The sequence below is a fragment of the Chelon labrosus genome, assembly GCF_963514085.1.
Source record: "Chelon labrosus genome assembly, chromosome: 1".
Taxonomy (NCBI): Eukaryota; Metazoa; Chordata; class Actinopteri; order Mugiliformes; family Mugilidae; genus Chelon; species Chelon labrosus.
Window position 1 is genome coordinate 10,880,549 of NC_140337.1, and position 23,054 is coordinate 10,903,602.

General features: G+C 43.4%; 1 protein-coding gene across 1 annotated transcript in view; it reads right to left on the reverse strand.

The window, feature by feature from the left end:
- Positions 1-23,054, reverse strand: part of arap2 (ArfGAP with RhoGAP domain, ankyrin repeat and PH domain 2) — a 132,209-nt gene that overhangs the window by 87,642 nt on the left and 21,513 nt on the right. Inside the window, exons 8-9 of the mRNA XM_084548431.1 lie at positions 22,928-23,048; positions 11,380-11,573 (exon numbers count right to left, since the gene is read on the reverse strand). Coding sequence (XP_084404557.1) covers positions 11,380-11,573; positions 22,928-23,048 — 315 coding nt within the window. The remainder of the gene's footprint in view (positions 1-11,379; positions 11,574-22,927; positions 23,049-23,054) is intronic.

Below are 23,054 nucleotides of genomic sequence, written 5' to 3' on the forward strand. Positions count from 1 at the left end.
TAGAGCATTTTTCCATAGCCTAGAGCCCTGAGCTGAGACACAAAAACCGGCAGAAAGACGGAAGAAGTGCACCTACGCCCACACATATAAGCAAAACATCAAAACAGCAACAAAATCACAGGCGGCCAACATTACAGTACAGAAAAATACACTCTCTACTCCATCACTGAGGCAAACAAACAAAGCCGGAAAATGTGACTCAAAGGATGGCGGAGACAAAGAGAGCAAGGACACAAAGGAAGGGAAAGGAGGAGGAAAGTATAAGTGAAAGGACCTCTTGGTAATCCTCACTGAGAGTGGGTGAGGCGGGCGAGGGGTCAGCTGAGCAGTTGACAGAAACAAAATGTATGTGTGTGCCAGAACAAAACAGAATCTATGCCAATACTCCTCAAAAACAGTGGATTACAAAACACTGCTGTAAAGTGAGGAGCACTAAACGCTGCCACGCTGTGCCAGCTATAAATCATGCGCTAACTGTTCCTCACCAGAAAAACAATTTGCAGTAATTACACCAAAGAAAGAAAGAAAATGAATCGACACCATCTTTGTTGATTAGGCGCTTTTTGGGAAACGCACGGTCTAGTGACGCAAACAAGAAAAAAAGGAAAAAAGTATGTGTTTATGTATTTGAAGGAGAGCGCTGGCATGTCTCTTGCAGGATAATTAGCGACAAATTTCTCAGAGCAGCCAAATTTTGCAGATTGCAACACAAGATGGAAGTCGCTTCAATATTTGCGTGGGGCAGGATTTCCAGCCTGGTCTTTTTAGTCTTGTGTGGGATGGTTCAATTGGGGCTAATGTTGTCAAAATCTTCGTCTGGCCACGATTATCCCCAATTAGCCTACTTCAAACTAATTTAGCGGGCCGTGATGAAAAACATACGCAGTTATTCTGCTTTCCTAACAATTCTGCACAACGCCAAAGGACAAAGCAGCAGAACCCTGAATCATCTTCATGTCCCGTGAAGCGTTACGAGGGGTTAGGACACTCTGATCTCAGAAGAGACTGACATAAGAGACAGAGATAGACAATGTGTGAGGGAGACTAGCGGATTCAACGTATGTCCAGGTCCTAATTGAGCTAAAACTTTTGATGCGTGAGGGCTTTGGGGCAGCAGAGACTTGCGTGTCTGTCCTATCAATTATAACTACATATAGTCATTGGTCTTTCAAGTATGTTCAGAGGTTTGAAGATGCATGATGTGATAATGAGAGTGTGGGGGTGACGGAGTATAAGGCATCCTCATTGAAAGCTCATTGTTGCTATGCATTCAGCTCAGCCGAGGATCTCAAGGCAACACACGACTGCGACAAATGGTTGACATGTATTGTCAGACAACTGGTTTGACACCAATGGGATATCTGGAGACGGAAGATGTGTGCACCGTACGCGCACATTCATGCATAAGCATTCCAGTCTGTCTGAATGTATGACTGTGCCGAGAGGGCAAAGCAGTCACCTATACCTAATGACCCTCATCCCTCTCAGGCAGCCAATTAGAGAGTTGGGTGTTAGCGGCCGTCCAGCCCTCGCCACTCGTTACCTACCCAATATGTGCCGTGGCCTCCTGCCCCCTCCAATTAATTCGCCAAGGATGGAGGGAAGGCGGGATGGCGAGAGGAAGGAAAGGCATTAGAGGTAAAAATAACTCACCCAATTACAAGCGAGGGGTAGGTGGCGATAATGGCGCTGATAGGGAGAGAGGGGAAAAGGCCCTAAGGCGAACGTTCATGCGCATGCGCAGCAATATTCACTTGGTTACTTTTTGTGCACATACCAAAACGGAAACAAAAAAAAAAGGTGGGTGGGGGGTCAACTTGTATCGACAAAACGCAAAATCCTTGCAAGGATAATGACAGAAAAAGTATTTCTTTCACTCCGAAAATGAATAACCTTAACCTCATAAGTTCTGAGCAAAGGCCGTTCTGAATATTCCAGTCATGCATCCAATTATAATTTCTTTCAAAGCTTTCCAGCCTCGTATTGTGTGAGTCAGTCACTTCTCAGTAGCGAGCTGCTCTTTAAGAAACCAGACAAATAGAGGCGGCCTCTACTTCTGTCTCCAATTCCATGTCCACTCAACCACTTAAGCTACTCTAAAAGCATGCAGGGTAAGACTGTCTCGCAGAGCGGTAGGTGAGTATAAAGGAGCGCACACTAAATGGAGACAAAAGACTTTTGATTATTTTAAACATCAGGCAGTGAGACAGAGAGGCCAAGGAAGCCGAGAGCTATAGACGAAGACGGAGGATATAAAACCGTAGCAGAAAAAGACAGTTGAATATATGCAGACAAAGAAAGAAAGAGGCGAGTGACGAATGCACTTATAACTTCAACTTCGTGTTCGGCATTTTGGGAAAAAATATATATCCTGAAAATATTTTTGAAAGCCACGAGAGGACAAGTTTTAAACCGTGACAAGCAGCCACTAAAAGCCACCCCGTTGGCGTGTCAGTCATGTGGTCAAAAATATTTCATAAAACTTTACAGTGCGTATAGTACAAGGCTATAAAGATTTTATGAGCGTGACAGCTGCTTCGATTTGAGTTTAAGAGCTCCACCAACAGGTCAAAGTTTGTCCAATACTTTTCCAATCAGCTTTCCCTTCAGCTTCAGCTGCACACCAAACTAATAAGAGTTAAATCAACAAAATCTGCATTCGACCAGAAGAGTAATGGTATATTCACCGTTTCGCACGTACCTTGGTGTCTCATTGGTCATAATTCATATTTTCACAGTTCGGTATTGCTCGAGACATAATAACAGCCTCTTAGAGTGCGGGGTTCACCAAGTTGTGTAGGCTGAGTAGGTTGGTACCAAGTAGGACCAGTCTCAACTTTGAGGCAATGATCAATGTTTCTTTGTCTGATACAGTTGATTGACATGACACAACTGTTAGGGTTATAGGCGGTTTGGTCTTCTGCGTTAATTTGACGCCATAGCTACGGCGAAAGCGCAGAGCTTACGCAGAGACTTGCAACGTAGCTGACGTGCGCCTCCCCAGAAATGTAACTACGAGCCATGGCAACGCAGTCCGCAAGAGCTGCGATTGGTCCACTTGGTAGTAGCGTGTTTCCGCTTTAGTATTTTCGGCTGCTTCTCCATCTCCGCAATTTTCGAATTGACGGATGGAACACATGGAGGAAGGGTTAACTGAGGAGGTTCGGAGATACAAACTTTTGTACGACTTCCTCTTTGGCGAAAGTTTCAGTCGCAGTTGTTGAAAGTGAAGCACGAAGTGTAAAGTGAAGCAGGAAGTAGAAACTAAAATTAACCCAACTGGCAAAAAAAAAGACAGACTGACAAGCACACAAGTATAAATGGCTCGCACTGACACGCGTATAGGTTACGCGCAGTTCCCTAAACAATTACCACAAGCGAGCACCACTATGGTTCCTGCCATCAAATTCAGCATGCTGACAAGAGGCTTGGGGCGAAACAAGATTTGGCAACACTTTCTTTTCAAATAGACAGCGGTAATGGCAAGGAGAGCTAGCTCCGGCCATAGCAATATTTTCATGTTCTGATTGTTTGGGGAATATACGAGCAGGTTCCCTAGGCAACCAGATCCGGAAACATCCACTAGCGATCAAAAAGAGGAGGCCATAACTGGTATGACTGGCTGACATATAACCCCCCCCGTGAACTCCAAGGTAAACACTTCATATGTGGGCTTGAGTCGTAGACATGAGCAGACTTCTGGCAGTAATCGTTTGGACCACCAAGGTCTCTTTCTGAACCAAACGATTCAGGACAGCTGTCATCTTCCAGCTCACCGTCACCAGAAGATTCAATCTGCAACGCCGTCCCGCACATTCCCTTGCCAAAACTGAGAACTACGTCGAATAATTGCCTTCTAATTATTGTCTGTCTATATGCAATGCCTTTGCCTTAATCGGCCATGTGTGCACGCTTCCAATTTCCCTCTCTATCACTCCCTCTAAGCCATTCCCATTCACACACACCGATTGTTTCCATGAAATTTAATTGAAATCGAGTTCACCTGCTGACAAAAACCAAGCAAGTCCTGTTCCTGCCCAACCGTGGTTGAGGCGAGAGATGTGAGGAATGGTTTGCTGATGACGGTCGACTACCGATGAAGGCTGAGCCCTGACATGATGGGGTCTGGGGTTTGATGGGGGTTCAACCAGCGCCACTGCGTCACTCTAAGTGAGCTATAAGAGGGTGAACATCGTACACGTTGTAACCATCAGAACGCTGACATTATCATGAACATGTTTACAGTGTAAAAGCAAAGCGACAACACCAGCAAGTAGCCACTGAACATAGTGATTATAGGTTGTTGGCCTGTCCTCAAGCATTAAAAGAGGAAACATTATGCAGATATAAACTGCACTCAGTACTGAAAGTACTACAATGGAAGAAAATTCCTCACAAATTCCTCACAGTCTTGTGAAAAGCAAAGAGATTTAATTAAACCGGAGCTTAATTAAATCCTCAGTCTGGTTGTTATTGTGAATACTGTGATGACCCCTGGTGTCCTGTTGAATATTTAAGCTGTGCCTTCTCCACCAGAGAAGACACTACTGCAAGTTTAAAGGTTTTGTTTCAGCGAAGGATCGCTGGCGGCAAAACTGGGTTCGACCTGTAGGGAAACTGGATTTCATATAAAATGATAGAAAGAAATATGAGCACCCAGCCCTCAATCCATCCTTCAGCCGCTGGAGCAAAAACCAACCAGAGAACACTAGTGATGTATGGGATGATAAGACGTGGGACAAGTTACTATGCTTGTACCAATTTGCCTATGCAGCCGGTGGCAGGGAGATCCTTGTCAGGGCGTGTGTGACGCGCCATGTGTTCTGACTGACTTTCTTTACCTTGGTGTTTAAATGACCTTAAACACAGCTCCATCACAGGGCTTACGGTCCGTGAGAAATAGGGTAGGGGTGGTGAAGGAGGAGCTGGGAGGATGATGTTTCCAATAGCTCGTTCATCATGTTAGATTAAATACTCCACTCCGCTGAACTTGAACGGGGCAACGGTCTACCTCGCTCCTCGTGCGCTCGCTCTCCATCAGTCTCCTTTTCTTACAAACCGCCAACGCTCGTTTCTCACTCATGCAAGCCCCGCGCCGAATTGGTCTCTCCATTGCGTTCACTTCATCTTCCCACTTCCATCTCTTTTGTTTCTGTCTCTTAGCTCTCTCCCTCGTCTTTCATTTGCCGCATGCTTTCCTCCGCGCGAAATGCACTGCCACCGCGGCTGCATTTATGTCTGGGATTTAGGCCTGTAAGCTGAAATAATACAATTAATTTGTTCTCTCCCCGATTCTCTCTTTCCCCTCCCGTTTCTCCCGCTGTCTCAGATCAAGGAAGTGGAAATGTGCTGACATGGAGTGATACCCAAAAGAGAATTCTAACAAAGATGTTTGTTCACGCTAATGAAGAAAATAATGAAAGGCAAACAACAAAACTACAAGAGCGAGCGAAACGAAATGAGAGCCAAGGAGGGATGGAAATGAGTTGAATGCATGTAGCTTTATCAAATATGCACACAAATACGCGGGAGGCACTTTAAGAAACAGTATCACTGCTGCAAGGTATCTTTCCATCTCAGATAGGATATCTTGCTGGCGGGATAGGAGTAGGAGAACTGAGAAGCCGGGTATGAGCAGGGACTATCAGGACTTAATTGGACTCACATCAAATAAGAGAGGCTCAAGTGAAACTGTGAGTAAGAGAAAACTTATCTTTCTTTATTCTGCAGCCAAACTGGAGATATAAGCTCATCACAAAGAGAGTGACAATTTATTCTACGCACACAACTAAGCTAGATACTTAAGGGACTCCATTTTTTTTTTGGTCCCTTTGTTCTTATGACGAGGACATGCTAATACTTATGCAAATTATTTACCCACGAACCTCTACGTATGAGTACTACTGCTACTGTAAAACAATTCATGGTCAACATTGATTGAAACAGCCACTGGAGCGCAGGTTTTGTCCACGTATTTAAGAAAGGGGGTGAGCACTCCCATCTGTAAAAGTCACAGCTCTGACTGGTCAGCTGTAATAGTCTGAGTAGACGTCACCCAAGCATGTTAATTAGCCTTAGAAAATTAGCCTATACCTCGAGAGTGCAGGGTGAGTCTTCGACATTTAAAAAATGTAAAAAAAAAATGAAATAAATTAGTTTTTTGTTAATATGTTGTCAAAAGACAACATATAAGGTGCTTAAATCTCATATTTGTACATCAAGTATGGGGCTATAGAGCTAGCTGTGTCCATTAGCTTACAGCTGATTAGTACAGACACTGGAAGCAGCGTTAACAGCTAGCACGGCTAGCTTCAATACATCATTGTAAAGGTAGGGTTGCCAACTGTCCCTTGAAAAACGGAATCGTTCCGTATTTAGAAACAAAAGTACACGTGAAACGGGACGCACTTGGTCCCGTATTACTGTGAGAATCAAAAAAAGTGTGTAAAATGTCAATGGAATTAATGAACATCCACTGACTAATGCAAACACAACTGTGACATCTGGACACACCCATAAGGGGCATAGCTATTGGCCACTTGTTGTTGATGACATCATCACGTTACTAATAGGAGTTTTTAAATAGATGTCATGATGACATCATCACGTTACCAGTAGGAGTTTTTAAATAGGAGTCGTTTCTAACACTCACTAATAGTTTGGAGGTTGGGCTGGAAGGTCCAACCTCCTCCGCTGACTCTGGTCTGTCCAACCCAACAGCCAGAGTATCAGCCCACTGCGGCTGCAGGTGGAGGTCTCAGCCTCCTCAAGCCACCAAGCTAATGCTAATGGTGTAGCCCTCAGCCAATCCAGTGGAAGGCCATTAGTGGCCCTTATAGTATTGTTATACTATAATAATAGGCAGGTTCTTGTGCCTCTCTGGGTTTTCTCTGGGTGCTCTGGCACCCTCCCACAGTCAAAAAACATGCACAATCAGGTTCATTGGCAATTCTGAGTGTGCATGTGTGAATGGATTTTGGTCTCTTAATGTTAGTCCTGTGATAGACTGGAGACCTGTCGAGGGAAACCTCATGATGTCACATTCTGCTGAGGTCATTTAGTTGTAAACAAATACTACTCCATGGCACACAGATGAGTTGTTCTTACACTGTCTATCAACACATAAACAAACAATTTGATTGTCTCAGTAGATCTTTACCCGAGCATAATCACTTCCCAATAGAGAGACTGCAGACCAGATTTCCCATAAGCTGGTCTAGCTTCCAGACTAGAATGTCATACTATAAATTTCCCAAATAACAAGATAACTGACTCTAATGTGAACAATTATTCAAACTTGTTGTGTTCAGATGCACTACAAACAGGAGTGTTTATGAACTATGAGTGTTCACAGTAAGCTCGACAAAATTATAAAACATTACATCACTGTAGATTCTGTGTTGCCCAAGCACTCATCATGTTGCCAGCTATTTCAAAATGAACTGCAGAACCATTCAGTAATACACAGGATAAGATGTTATAAACCCTTGTGCCAAGATCCCAGGCAAAACACATTAAGAGGCCCTGTTCAACTAAGAGACCCTACCAAACCTATGGTCATGTGATATGACAATGAACCTATAATCAGCCCGAGACAACGCCAACAGCCAATCACAATGGATGAACAGGAAAAAGAAATGAGAGGTGCCAATACACCATCAATCAAATCCCGCCGGGATAGGCGTATCCTGTCTCTCCCCCTCCCACCAACACCGAAGGAAGGAAGGGCAGACATCCATCAAGAAAACAATAAAATAAATAAATAAATAAATAAATAACAAAAGCTGGAGAATATTGTCAGTAGCACAAAGTCCCTCCGTAATTTAGAGGGAGCCCGGTTGTCCGAAGGCACTGGCAAGCAACAGCAGTATGCAGCATATCATTGGGGTTTCCAAACATATACACAGCTCCTGCTACTCCCATGATGTACTGCACCCAGTTTGTACTATATGCTTCCAATAATAAATCCCGCTCATCTCAGTGGTCAAGGTACTGTTGCTTGCGAAGAAGATACCGGAAGACAACAAAGCAACAACTTTTCCTCACACTTTCTGTTTGAGGTTTCTGTTTACTGATACTTATTTTATTTTAAAAATAAATTGTTGAATAATAATTTGTTTTCCATGTGTTCATATCACTCAAAAATATGCATCTAATTCAATTGAGGTTCGAGTCAAATAGGTAAAAAATCGTTTCACACACACAAATAAGGGTTAAAAAAAATTCACCACACCGGGAAGGATGAAGGAAATTGGGTCGGCCAGCCCTGCCAATGAGGTGTCCCTTATTTATTTTTCAGGGAGTTGGAAAACCCTATGTAAAGGTGACAAGTTTGTTTCACAGAAGAGTTTACATGCTAAAAGTCTTTCTTGGCAAAACAGTCGTCAGGCAGTTTCCGTAGCTTAGCACAGAGAGCAAAAACAGACATTAACAGCTAGCCTGGCACCTCTAAATGTTCCACGTCATTCTTTGTTTCAAATTAATTCAAAAACCCACATCCACGCTAATGTTGCATTTACTATAAAAGTACAATTTACAAGAACAAGTTTTTCTCCTAAAATAAACAAGCTAGCTAATTATAGAGCTAGCTTTAAGTTGCTAGCAGGCAGATTATGTTTACCACTGGCAGAGCTAGCTATACTAGCCATACTAGCTATACCTGACTAGAATTAATGCTAAGCTAAGTACACTTAAGCTACAAATTAGCTACAATGTAAAGCCTGTATTTAAAAACTGGGGTCAATGGAGTTTGGAAAGATGTGGTATTATCCAGGCAGGGATGATTATACTAAGACACTTGGGAGTTGCATGATGGGAAGTGGAGATACAGGGATTTTATAGCCACATACAATAGTCTAAAAAAAGGAAAGAAGACCTCTTAACTCCTTGAATATTAATCTTCTTTTCCTTCTTAAATGCAACATTAGTGCTTCAGTAGAAATAGTAGTTGTAGTTGAAATAGAGACACTGTTTCAAATCTTTCATCCACCAAAACAGACAAGAACAGCATTACCCAGGATGCATCATTCCAGACTTTTCCACATAAAACACATATGGTGGTGTTTCAGAAACGGACAGCAACTAAAATATATGACAACAAGGCCTTTAAAGGACAGTGAAGTACACTTGAAGTCAGGGGTAAAGGAAATAAAGCCACACAAACGTCTAAGCAATGTTGATATTTGCAGGAAGGGAGCGTCTGTATTTCAGCCCATATGCAGAAGCAACCAGAACACAGGGTAAAGTTTTGAGACAAGCTGAAACTTCAAGTGTTTTTATTTTTGTGACTGCTGATTTGCAGCGGTCATTAGAGCACATACACACATACAGAAGTCCTAATGAAAATATGTGCATCTGAATAAATAAAGCTGCTCACTTCTTAAAAGTAGACTTATATTTTATAACTACTGCAAATAGTTTCATGAATGCTTAATTAGTGTCTCCAATTAGTGAAGTTTTTAGGCTAAAATAAATAAATCAGTGAAAAGGAGTTCTAAAAAGTGTGCATCTAGCCTCACAAAAAAACAAACTGCCTCCCTCTCGCTCTGATTATATTCAAACAACCACGTTGCATATTATTTTTTCAGTAATGATGGGCCTAAGAAATGAAAAATGCTACAGTTTAAGGGTCACACAACCAGCATGTTACATCCCCCACTCTCACAGTCAGCGACAGAAATACGGGTAAATATTTTGGACCTTGACAAACTTGAGTCAGTGCAGCTGTCACTGTTTGAATTGTGTCAATTTCTCTCATTGTTTTTGCCACCTCTTGCTACTTCCTTCTACCCGTCTTGCTGTTCTGCAGTGAGAATTTGCATAAAGACGCGATTGGACGAGGCACTGCAGTTGGAGGATCCTTGCATACTAATAACACCCAACCCAATAACATTGTGACACCTGTCTGCTTCTGACAGCTCACATTCACTCAGATGAAACTACAGCTGCAGCAGAGTCTGGGTTTCAGCTCGCGTCTCCACGAGAACAGAGCGCTGACAGCCGTCAATAGCGGCCACACCTGCTTATGGACAGATGATCAATACTTAACTTTATGAATTTCAGCAGGCGGCAATATGGGTCCTCTCTCTCTCTCTCTCTCTCTCTCTTCTCTCTCTCTCATCTCTCTCTCTCTCTCTCTCTCTCTCTATCTCTCTCTCTCATCTCTCTCTCTCTCTCTCTCTCTCTCTCTCTCTCTCTCTCTCTCTCATCTCTCTCTCTCTCTACTCTCTCTCTTCTCTCTCTCTCTCTCTCTCTCTCTCTCTCTCTCTCTCTCTCTCTCTCTCTCTGCTGAGCCATTCTTTGTGTCGCTCTTGAAAAGTTATGTGAAAATTTGGTGCTATATTTACATTGCAAAAACATACCACCAGAAAACTTGCAGTGCTGCATATGGTAGTTGGGGGCTGTCTATCCAAACCTAGACTGTATGCAAATTCCATCATCTACACATGGGCCCTATTTATTTTGAAGATGAAGTCACATTTAGTCAAAGCTTCAAGCTCCACATTTTATTTACATTTGGTATTGTGCCCCACTGTTTTATGATACATACACAGATCAGGCATAACATTATGACCACCTTCCTAATATTGTGCCTCCAAAACAGTTGTGACTCATCGGAGAATGGACATGGGCCTTCTGAGGGTGTCCTGTGGTGTCTGGCAACAGGATGTTGTTAGTGGGGGCCTTTGGGTCCTATGGGTTGAGGGGAGGGGCCTCTGTGTATCCCACAGATACTTGATCAGTTTGGGACCTAGTGAATTTGGAGGCCAGGTCAACACCTTGTGCTGTTCTTCATGTTTTTTTAGTTGTTCCTAAACCGTTTTTGTGTGTGTGTCTCCTGCTGGGGATGGCTAATGCCTTCAAGGAGTGTCATTGCTATGGGGTGGGGGTGCCTGGTCTGGTCTAGGTGGGTGCTAAATGTCTAAGTAACATCCACATGAATGCCAGGTCCAAAGGTTTCCCAGCGGAACATGATAGTCAATGTTATTTACTTCACCTGTCAGTGGTTTTAATGTTGTGGCTGATCCGTGTCTGCTAAGTAAATGTAATTTGAAAAATGCCACACTAAAGGGCTAACTATAAACTGCTTTTCAACTTTTACCCCCCCCCCCCGTTCTCCAGATTGATCTGGCTGTAACTGATATGCTGGTCTGCTTCAGTCAATTCTGTCTGCTAGCATGTGCTTCTACCGAGAGCACAAAGTATCGGACTACACCCCGAAGCAGTTTCACACATATATATTTACTTTCTGCATTACACATTCATGAACACCTCCGTTTCTGCCACCCCCGCTTCAAACAGGCTGCGGTTATCATCTTCCCTTTTCATACAGGAAGCTGTCATTCTGTAGAGAGGAAGTCCCGGCGGTGCTGGAAGTACCTGTTCTGTTTTGCAGAGCCTGACTTTACTCCCCGCCAGGGACACCAGCACTCTGCCTTTGTAACCGCGGAGCTCCAGCGAGCCTCGCTTGTTTGTGGAGGAGGGGTGGGTGAGGCTGTTGGAGCGCTTCTGGGAGCCGCAGGCGGGGGGGCGCGTGGCCGTCTGAAGAGTTTCCATCCACTCCTGGCGCTCCCCTGTGGACAGGTGCATGAGTGAGAGACAGAAAAAGAGCAGCAGATGGTGCGTGTGGATACAAGTGTGAGTGTGTGAAAGAGTTGACACAAGAGGGAAAGAAGTCAGGAAAAGACAGAAAGAGAACAAGACAAAGAGAGATCAGGGCCTCTTTAAATTATAGAGTTAATTCATCTTTTTTTTTTGCTCTTCACTAAGTTTCAATGCCTCTTTGCCTGCTAAACCCCCACTGCATACTGATATAGAAAATTCTAGTCTCAAAGAAAAGTAATTGAAACACAGGATGGGCGACAATTGGCGAAAATTAACTTAGCCTCTGGAAAAAAAAAAGAATATCCTGCTAAGCTGAAAAGTGCAAAGTCTAGCACTAAAGATACAGATAGCGGCTTCTCTGTGATTCGCAAGCCTCGAGCAAAGACGTGGCGGTGGTAATTTCAGTCAAAGACAACAACTAATTAAAATATGAGATTTAAATAATAAAAAAAAGAAGAAGCTTCTAATGAGAAGCAGCCACCGTTCTGTGAATCCACTCACTTGTCTGTCGTCGCAAAACAACGGAACAAAGTCACTGAAAGGTGTGAATACATTACACAGAAGAGTTTATCTTTGTTTAGGAGGAGTACTACCTCCTCTGTCTGTCTTGTTTTGTGGTAAGAGGAGGGAACGGTTCGCCAGGCTCTGATCCCTTATCTACTGCTGCCAACCCCGCCAGGTTTTCCCTCCTCACACATGCATTGTGAGAACAGTTACCACTTGAACTGATGAATCCTTTTTAAAACATTGTGTCACTGCAGCAGAAATTTGTAAAATAATAGTTTTCATTTCTAGCTGATGACCAACTTCAATCAGCTGTAATTAGATCTGTGATATTGCATGTTAACAGGATAACGGAGGATTATGAAAAAATCTGATTAGCTTACATAAGTATTGTCAAACTATGTGTTTTCACTTTTAACATTACAAGAGAAGAGACTTCTTAGTTGAAAATGATTCAGCCAATGTGTCCGGGTTAACGCAATATTATCTAAATAACGCACAAACACCGTATTGAGTTAGCTAGCCGGACATGCTAGCATTAGCAGCTTCTGTTAGCGCAGATGAATACAGCGTTTAATGAGTCCACTCCAAAAGAGGCGTATGCGTAGGTAGGGACTAGCAGCGATGTTGCTAACAAAGACAACGGAATATTAATAAATATCTGCAGCAGCGGTGATGATAGATAACGAAAATGTTGGTGACTTAAAGCAGGTACGATATTGAACTAATCCCAAATTCGAGTCAGCGCAACTGAGATGATAACTAGTTGGTAGCTGACATGTTGGTAATTGCCATGTCACATTCCTTTACAGTAAAGAAACACCATCCATGGCTTTGGTTCTTCCCAAGTCAACCTGATAGCAGGCTTGGAAATTCCCAGGAGGAATGGCAGCGGTATTTAGGGAAATCCGAAGCGTAAATTCTTGGCAATCCATAATGTACGGCTTGGATCTAAAAACTGCACCAGGTCCATCTTGTGAAAGACAAGTGGGTAAATTGTCACCGCTGAAGGGTAGGCTAGCAGTGTCCACATGCTAGCAGTGTTATCATGTTCTACTTGTTTAAACTTGGAAACATTTCAGTTGGAAAATGTGTGAGAGGGTTACTAGACCATGGAACGTCCAAGACACGAATGTTGGCTACAAAGCGACGGGCAACAAGCAAATTGTTGATATTGATTAGGCTTTACATTTAGTCGTTTTTGATTTTGGAAAAAGTCTCCACCCAGACTATTTTATAGTCCAGTCCCATACCTACAGAGCAATCTAAAGACTGAAAGATCTAAACAGTAAGCTATGACTGGGCCATTACCGCTCAATGGAGCAAACAGTTAACTGTTTTCACAGGCACATCTAACACGTTTGGCGTCTTCAGAAACTATTTGTCCTTGAGCAGGACACAGAATTCTCTAACTTACTGTAAATCCCCCTTGGATTATTTGCCCAGCTAAATGGCTCACGCGCAGCACAATGCATCATGTCCCATCCAGGGTTTACATTCAAACGATGTACACTCAAAAGGCCTCTCAGATATCTTCCTCTGCAACTTTTCAAACGGACATGAAAGAAGACACGAAGCCTTCGCTGTAAAGCCCACTCCCCTACCGCCCAAGACACAGCGCTATCAAAGCCGGCAAAATGGAAACACAAGTAATACCAAAGGATTGTAAACACACAAGCGCACACAGACTCACATCACAGGTCCAAAGCAGAACCCACTGTGGTAACTGTTCAATAGAAGGCAGAGAGGAAAGAAGAACTGAAAGCTATGCAAACATTCAGGGTGGACCTGCAAATCTGAAAAGGATAGACAAGGTACCTTTTCTTCCTTAAAAGAAAAGTTTTTGAAAAGTAAATGCATTTCAGTTCAGCACATCTAACTCATCATCTAAAATCAAGGTTGGCAGTGACGGAGAGATTGCTCTCAGAACAACAAACATTTGTGTCGTCAAAAAACTGGCATCACAGTGATGTTTGGGTATTCCAAAATTTGAGCTGGGGCCTTACAAGTGATCCACAAGAACGGGATTTGATGTCTTTATTTCCAAGTGGTTCTAATGTATTTAACTCAAACGGTCAGGGTACAGAGTAGAAGTCCTTACTTGGTGTAATTACTTTTCTGTTTGCGTTTATGCTTATTATATGCCATTTCTTTTGCGAAAAGAGAACAAAAACGGCTCCACGCAAATTATGGCACCGCATTAATTGAACAATTAGTGATGTAGGGCTTGAAGCAGGAGGAAATGTTTGTCGGGCATTAACAATTTAAATTGCTGAAGCACGGCAATTTAAGAATAGACAGAATAATTGTTCTTGTGATACTTTATTGATCTTCTGGATGGGGGAAAAAAAAGGCCTTTTCGCTTTTTTTTACTTTCTTGCTATTTGAGCCTGGAGCTGGTAGGGACTGAATGTCTTCCTCCAAGTGAATCAGAGTGAACAAAACTCCAACAGGGAACATCGTGTACTGGTAAAGGAGGAGGCTCACTGGATGACTAAGCTACACATATTTAGCTCATAACCTTCTGTAGAACAGAGGATAAAGCATGTTTCCTTCAGCTGATCACATCTTTCCTCCGCTTCCTTGCAGCCGCCACCATAGCATGATCCAGGTCAAGTAAAATACTGTATATCAGCTCGACACCTCGCAACAATCCCTCCATAAAAAACTACCGCTAAAAAGGCAGTGATGGCCACGGCAAGTCTTAGACCAAATACAAATACGATAAATCTAACATTTTTATCTCGACAACGTGGACATTTTTGTTGTGATTGCCTGCCCGGTTTCTAAGTATTACACAGTGTTAGTCTGTTATCAGATCAACTCAAGAAGAAAGAGCAGAGTTACCGGGATTATTTGTCAGAAGCTGGTCTATAATTGCCGTCATATGAAGGATGAAGGAAAGTCCAGAAGAGAATAAAAAAAGATCGCCGTAATGGAAAGTGAAATACAGAAGCTTCAAAGCTTCACACAATTTCACTCCAAGGTTTATTTGATTGAGCGCAGTCCACGTGAAACTTAATCAAGTCAGCGATATAAATTTGGACGTATAATCCATAATTTGTTTAAAAAAATATATGTTTTTATATTATTATGGTTAGGTCTCCATTTGGTTATCTTCTGTGTGCATTCAGGGCAGATCAAGTCTAATTGTTCTTTTACTGGAATATGTGCAGTATTTGTCCAGTAGGGGAGCTATAGAGCAGTTTTTTTTTTGTTTGTTTTTTAAATCATTCATAACTGTACACACACGAGCATGCACATGCCCGCACATGACACAAAACACATTCTTGTTGATGGCTTCTTGCCACTCAACTGATAAAGAGGTGTCAACGTGCCAAATAACGCGGCAAAGGCAGAAGAAGAAGTTGGCATCAGTGCCAGCAATGATGGTTAAAACCCGTCATTGATCCAGAGTCTGCAATACGGGCTTTTCTGATGTTCGTGAGGTCAAAAACACATTCAACATATTTGTTACATGTCAAGAAAACACATTTTCCTATGTGTTTTTATGTATTTGCAAGAGAAATCCACAGTTGTAATTATACAGATTGGGTAGGTTTTTGTACAGATGCTTTTACAGGGCTAATTTGAGTATATATCTTGACGTAAACACACAAACAGTTCATAGTTAAGTGTAAAACACTGATGCATGTGCTACCTGTAATATTTTAAGACAAAACCTTGACTTTCACTTTCTTCTCCCCTGCCTTGATAGACTGTGCGCCTGAATCCTGTGGCCCTCAGAGCGACCTGCTGAAGTGTCAACACTCTCTCGCCTCAGAGTGACAAAGGAACGGGGGCATTCTCGGTGACCTGTCAATCATTTTTTGGCTCCTGTCAACCTGTCATTGGTGTCAATTGTCCTTAATTATCTTCTCGACTGTGACCTTCACACCCTCTTTCAGCCTGAGTGGACGTGCCTCTCTTTGACCTTGGGTGCAAACATATCCGCCGCCGCCGCCTCCGCTTCTGGAGGAAAGTTCCTCACCTCTCCGAGACACTTCACCCCCTGAGCTCCCGAAAAGTATCCGCAGCCTGGTCCCGAACTCGGCTGTGCTCTGGCCACCCTCTCCAGGTTCTTATGAATTCACAAAGAGCTGGTATCAATAATGAATCGCCTACTCAATTATTGACTGCTCTTTACATCACTAGCCTTTACTGTTCCGTTCCCACCCAGCTTTCTGAGTTCCATTACCTGTCCTGCGCGCACTTATTTGCCTGTTCATTTATTCAGGGGCCTCCTTCCTCTCTCCTATTCGCCCAAGCTGTCAATCTGAGCGCAGGAGGTACGGATGCAGCGAGGAATGTAGGAGGATTGAGAGAAACTTCAAAGAAACAGCAGACAGCGTCACACCCATATGACTGGTGCACCTGGGTGTATTTTGCATATGTTTGAATGTATGTTTTCATTTGCCCGCACATGGACCCCCGGCATGGCTGCCAAAACAATTTTTACAGTGCGCAAACATGCCCTCACCTCTGCATGCGCCTATAAAAAGAACGCCACTCAGCCGCTCGTTAGGGGACGTATGTATGCATGGTTGTCTATTTGAAAGACTGCTCCACTCCGCGCGGAGAGAGACCAGGAGAGGAGACAGATAATCCTCACTGAAAGTGGGTGAGATGAGAGCCAGGTCCACTCAGCGCGCTCAGTGGAGATCTTAGAAGCCGCCCACATAGTCTCCATCAACAGTCAACAGTCACTTCAATCATCTCACTATCAAACGCACCATACAGTGTTTACATTAGGTGTTTGACATTGATTAGAAAATAGTCGGCATGAGCACTTTCTTCAGCCAATTTCAGTTCACAGTAGATAGACGAGTACCTGCATATACAGTCACTTGCCAGTTCATTAGGTTCACTAGTGAAAACATGCATTCTAATATCACAGTAGTGCACTAAGCCACCCCTTTTATCACTGTTGTAATGTTCGGTTTATGTTGAAACAGCGTCAGGAAGGTGGTGACTCAACTGCATTATCATTTTGGAGAATGCAGTTTGTGGTGCGGTTAAACTGAACTAACGACTTAAGTGTTTCTGTTATTTATCCTAGCCCCTGATTGAAATGAGGTTGCCAAAATAACAGAAACCTGTCCGTACCATGCGGTACAATTCAGTTCCAAAAAAATTAAAACAGTTGAGTCAACTCTCAGTTAGTTTAAACTAATGCTGAATACAATAACTTTCATGGAAATTTAGTGCAGGGCTGTCATATTAGAATGCATTTGTTCGTACCTAATGAACTGGCAAGTGAGTGTAGTATGTCTGTTAAATAACAAGAAGTTGCAACACAGAAAAAGACAGATAACAGACATCTTAGCTAATTTAGAACTAGCTTGGTAAACCGAGCATGTCTGTTTATCTCTTCTAAAATGTCATGCAGCATAAATTGGTCAATTTCACAACACAAGTGGTTACAGAAGATGAATGAATGAATGAATGAATGAATGAATGAATGAATGAATGAACTTAGAAATGTGGACTCAAATGTTTCATTGCCAGATGCTAGCTACGAGCTAGCTAAGAGGTTATATAACTAAATATCATGCAACTGGAGTACCACACTGATTTGCAAATTGATTGTAACATTTTATTATTTTTTTTTTTACAAACTTCATCACCACGATTGAAATCTGTCAAAGCTGCCACTCGCAGTGACAAACCGTCCGAGAGTTGTAACCCAACCCCGACTGTGAAGCACTATCTCGCGTTGCACAGTGTTAGCCGGAGGCGGCTGTTTGCTAACACAGTCTGCTGGCTGCTAGCCGTTTTATGGCGTTGTATTCAATGCAGATTCAGATTTGTGATAAAGTATTTGCACTATTTTCACTTGAAGCGGGAGGTCATTTTAGAATAAGAGCTCAAAAACCTGCTAGCTAAGTAAAGACTAGCGCCTAAAGTGTGAGCCATTTCTCAAGGCAGTCGGTAGAGACCAACAACAAAGCGAAAAGACGGTGTGTATCGGACTTCACCAGGTGTGGGCTTACAAAAAAAAAAAACACCCCAAAAAAACAGGACAACTAAACCAAACCACTGTGAAATACAAAATAATGTGAAGGGAAATATGTACTACAGCATGTACAACTTCAAGTCCACTTGAGTTTATAAATCTGCCATCACTTTGTCTCTTTCCTGCTCCCAAACATGTTGCTGTTCTTCCTCCCTCATTGTCTACAACTCTCTAACCCTCTTTCCTGTCATCTCAAACAAAACCAACATGTGTTACGAGCAGGCCCGTGGAAAGGCAATTGCCAGAGCATCAGAATACAAATCATCAGCTCTCGTTTTTTTTTTTTACACAATAAATCCCATCTTCTGTCTTGTAGCGTGTTTGTCTGCAGCTCCTCCACACCTCTCCAACGCTCTGCCTCCCTGTCCTGTCTGGTTTCCATCATTCTCCGCCGCGTCTCTTCCTGCCAGACTCTCCTTTCCTCTCGCTTTCTTCTCCCCGCACTGCTGCCACTGCTCTCCGCGTCACTCTCTCCCTCTTTTCTTCTCCCCCTGCCTGCCTTCCTTCCTCCTTCCATCTTCCCCCTCTCAAGCTGACAGTACCTGAGGGAAGAGGCCACCTGCGGACCAAGTGGGGAATCAGCCGACAGCTGTGTGCACACTCTCTCCGGTGGCCTTCAATTATTCACTCACTTCTCCCTCCCCCCCTTTTTCCCCCTCTCTCCATCTTCACTCTGCCCTTTTCATCTCTCCTGCCGTCTCTGCCTTTACCTCTCCGTTGCTTTTTCACACCGAGATTGCGTGTCTGCCTCCTTCGCTCCATCCACTCCTGTTATCCCTCCCCTCCTCCGCTTGTTGCTCCTATCCCCTCTCCTTCCACGCCTCTTGGATGCCTTTAACACTCTCACACACTCCTCCGACCATCACTCCATCATTTCCTCCCCACCACCCGCTCTCGCCCCTACTGCATCAGCCCAGCAGCTCCTTAACTCCACTTCACTAACCTACTCCTTTCTCCTTCCCTCTGTCTCCTCATGTCTCCCTCTTTCTCGTGTGTTTCCCCAAAGATTGATGACTCTCCGCCACAAGGCGAGTGGGCCCGTTTAAAGATGCATGAGGTGATGAGGCCAAGTTTTCTCCTCCTTCTCTCTCCCTCTCCCCCCCCCCCCCCCCAGCCTCTTCTCCCGGTGGCAGCAGCCACCTCTGCGAAAGGCTTCCCACTGTTTCCAAGCGGTCGGAGGTTGCCTCCAAATCAGACGGCCCTCTCCCACCTCCTGCACCTCCACCCCCCACAAGCCCTTGTCAGGACGGCTGAGTGTGACGTATGACGATCAGCCGGGAGACAGCGTGATAAATGATGCTGCAGACAACCCTCGACTCATAAACGGACAAAAAAAAGCAAGCAGTCATCGATATGATGATGTGCTGAGAGAGAGAATTGCTGGTGCACAGCGTGATAAAAAAAAAAAGTTTGAAGGACTGGTTGTTGGTCATAATGCTTTTTTATTGTATCAAAAAGAAGACGATTCAATACTAATGTTAGTTTGACAATGCCACAGATGAAACTACGCAAGGCTTTTCAAAGCCCAGTCCACCATCCACACAATGCCTTCTCATGTGCACAGTGTAGCCTGATTTATTGGAGTTTCTAAAAGTACTGCGCGTCAGTACTGATGTCCTTTCTTGCTCAAATTATGCCCCAAGTCCTCTTCTTCAGCAGAACGGGATGGGGACGCCTAATCAGCCACATCTACAATAGATAAATCGAGGCAGCTGCACTGTCAGTTTGCTGAGCTAGCTAGTTAGCTAGCATGAAAGATACTTGCTAGAGGCATTATGCGCAGAATACTCACATGTCATGTGGTCAGTGGCACATTTCACAGAGTAAGACTTCTCCGAGTCAAGGCGGCAACCTTTGTGTTTTTGGCAGCGAGGCAAACAAGCACTCACTCTCCCTTTTTTTGCCCTACGTTGATATCTACCGACTGCGGAGAAAAACATTAGCCTGTTTATCTTGTAAATGCTTCAGTATGTCCACCAGAAATTTGCCAGCTAAGGTTGCCGTTCACGCAGAGAGTTAATCATCAGTGCTTTTCCTGCTACATGTGGAAATTATCCAAACACCAGGACTGAACCAAAACAGTAAAGTTGCACAAAACAAACAAAAACAATTTGCTAAAAGACGCTAAAATGCTCAGTGGAGCCGAAAGGGACAATTAATTCAATCCGCTGTTGGTATACGAATGAAGGCCGACTTCACAGACTGACTTCCTCCACTCTAAACGTGTTCAAGTACAAACAGTGAAGTACCCTCAAAAGGAGTTTTAGAAAGTCATCTCAGTTTCTCACTTTTTCTAAAGCAATGACCTCCTTCAACAATTATCTACATACGCTTCCCAAATGCTTTGTCAGCCTTTTGGTGGGAAAGCAAATAAGGGGAAAATAATCTCTCCTCGAGTGGCAAATATTTGCTGAGACTGGGTTTTTAAATTCAACTAATAACCAACATAGATGGTATATTTGTATATGTTGCTAGTTCTAAATGCTGAAAAGCTCATCAGAGCGCTGTTGACCATTTAACTCAACGGGATCTAGAGCTTCTCTCAGGAACAATTCACACTTGTGTTGTTCAGATATCTACAGCATGAACTGATGGCCACAAACTTCCTCTGACAAACATTACACCACGGCCTGGTGAATGCTTTTAAATCTATTTAAACACCTTTGGTGTGACATCTATTTCTAACGGCAAAGAGCACAACACCATTGTCAAGCCTATCAAGAGCAATAAGCTGCTGCTCGATACCAATGATGAGCATGTCAGATATTGATGTTTCTATTCCTTGCTCAACAAATGCCAATATGTCAATAAGTTGCACTGAGGTCTCGATCGATGAAGATCTTTCAGCTCTTTCTGTTCTCACACAGTCGCACCGGACCACACAGTCAGTCAAAGGTCCCCACTGCCATAACGATGCAAGGCTGAGTTCTTTCAATCTCACGCTTTCACATGAATCAAAGGGCGGCTGGGATCTGACCCCAGGAACGGACCCTCGATTAGTGAACGAGCTGTTTGACCTGAGCCGCCTAATAGACTGCCATCAAGCAGGTAGGAGGCGAGGAGCGGAAAGTATCTCTTTTCCCCTCTCATTAAGGCCGACACAGACGAAGCTTCCACCTGAAAGACGATAAGAAGAGACAACTCTTCTCCTCTGGTTTTCTTTCTGACGGAGGAATGAAGACAAGTAAGGGGAAACGGACTATTAAAAGAACACTTTCTAAGGGATTTCAGCTTCAGTGTTTTGAGCATAGGCTCAGGCAGGGAAATGAAGCTATTACTACCACCAAGCTTTCCTTTAACTTCACGTTCACACAGCATAATATCCATAATATGTATTCATTCCATACTGTAAAAGGTATAACATTTTATTTAATACGCTTGTCTGCGCTCTTTTCCAAACGTGAAATAAGATTATCAATATAAATATTACGTCTCTGTGTTCTGGGCTTCAGAACTTGACACATATCCAAGACTTACTAAAATGTGCCAAACTGCAAATTAGGAGCTTTAAACTTCTGTAGGTGTTTTCTTTAAACATCTGACAGAGCCAGGCCCGTTTTTCTGCTAATCTAGTTAGGTGGGCTAAACATGCCCATACGCCAGCAATTAAAAAGAGAGTGTACAGGCTACACACATAACATATCCACATCATCATATAAGGATATATAAATTGTTAATTAGCGGGCTGGCAGATGTATTGCTTCTAGAAGCTGGGGTTAACCCTTCCTCCTCTTTCCAGCCTTTGTTGCTAAGCTAACCAGCTGTTGGCTGTGGCTTAATATTTATTATGCATATGTGAAAGCGGAATAAATTCCTATTTCATATATGGAAAGTGTTTTTTGAACTTTTTATTGTTAGCTTAAGTTCTAATGAATCTAAGAGATGAGCAAACTGTGAGACGACAGTTAGCTTGCCAACTGACTAGCACTGAAAAGTGAAGCCAACTGCTAAAATATGCAGTTCCTTAAATGGCCACTTGAGGGCGGCTACAAAAGCGAGTCAACCCCTACAGACGACCATGATAAAATGTCCAACTGTAAAGCGGACATTAACACGTGTATAGCCTCGCCCAAATAGATGGGCGTTGGCGTCCATAGCTACTTTTCCCATAAGGGGTGAATTTTATACAACTCACATGTTTAACGAAAGAGGCCACGGCACTAATTATGCACAACTTTAAGCTTTGATATGTTGCTAGCATTCTGCCTCAGCTCCACTCAAGCACCGCCTCTTTGACCATATTTGGACAAGCCAGGAGGAAGGCGGAGTCAGGTTTGCCAAGATGGCGAGGCCCAGAGTCACCACACTCCGCTTCGAAACTGCTCTTCGGATATGTTATGGGTCACGTCATGGAAGCCTTGTTCCTATATGTTTATATAAAGACACTGGTTTGCCCTCCTCTTCAGTCTTTATGCTAGGCTAGGTTGAACACCACACCTCTGCACTTAATTCACAGACAGGAAATAGACAGCAATCTTAACATGTGTACAAAGAAACAATTTCAAAATAATTATGAGTCATGCAAAGCCTCTAATAAAACTGTAAAAACAGAGGAAATAAGAAAATGGCACAGAGGCATTTAGATAGTGAGGTGGGAATGAGTGCAAAGAGAAAGAAACAAACAGAAAGGGAGGTGAAGGACAGGGAGAGGCTGCGAAACAGGGAAGAGAGAAAAACAAGGCTAGACAGGGAATCAGACGGTCAGAGTGACAGAGGCAGACTGACAAGCAGAAAGAACAGAATGAGTATCTGATAGATGGCTGCGAAATGCAGAACAAAGAGGGAAGAGTGCACTTGCTGTACCTTCTCTGTCAGCCCGGAATATGAAAGTCCGAAGGGAGGTGACAACCTCAAACTTGTTGTCACCCAGTCCTCGCACCTGTCTGATAGCAGTGGCCAGGATCATACCTTTGGAGTACATCTCCTAAAC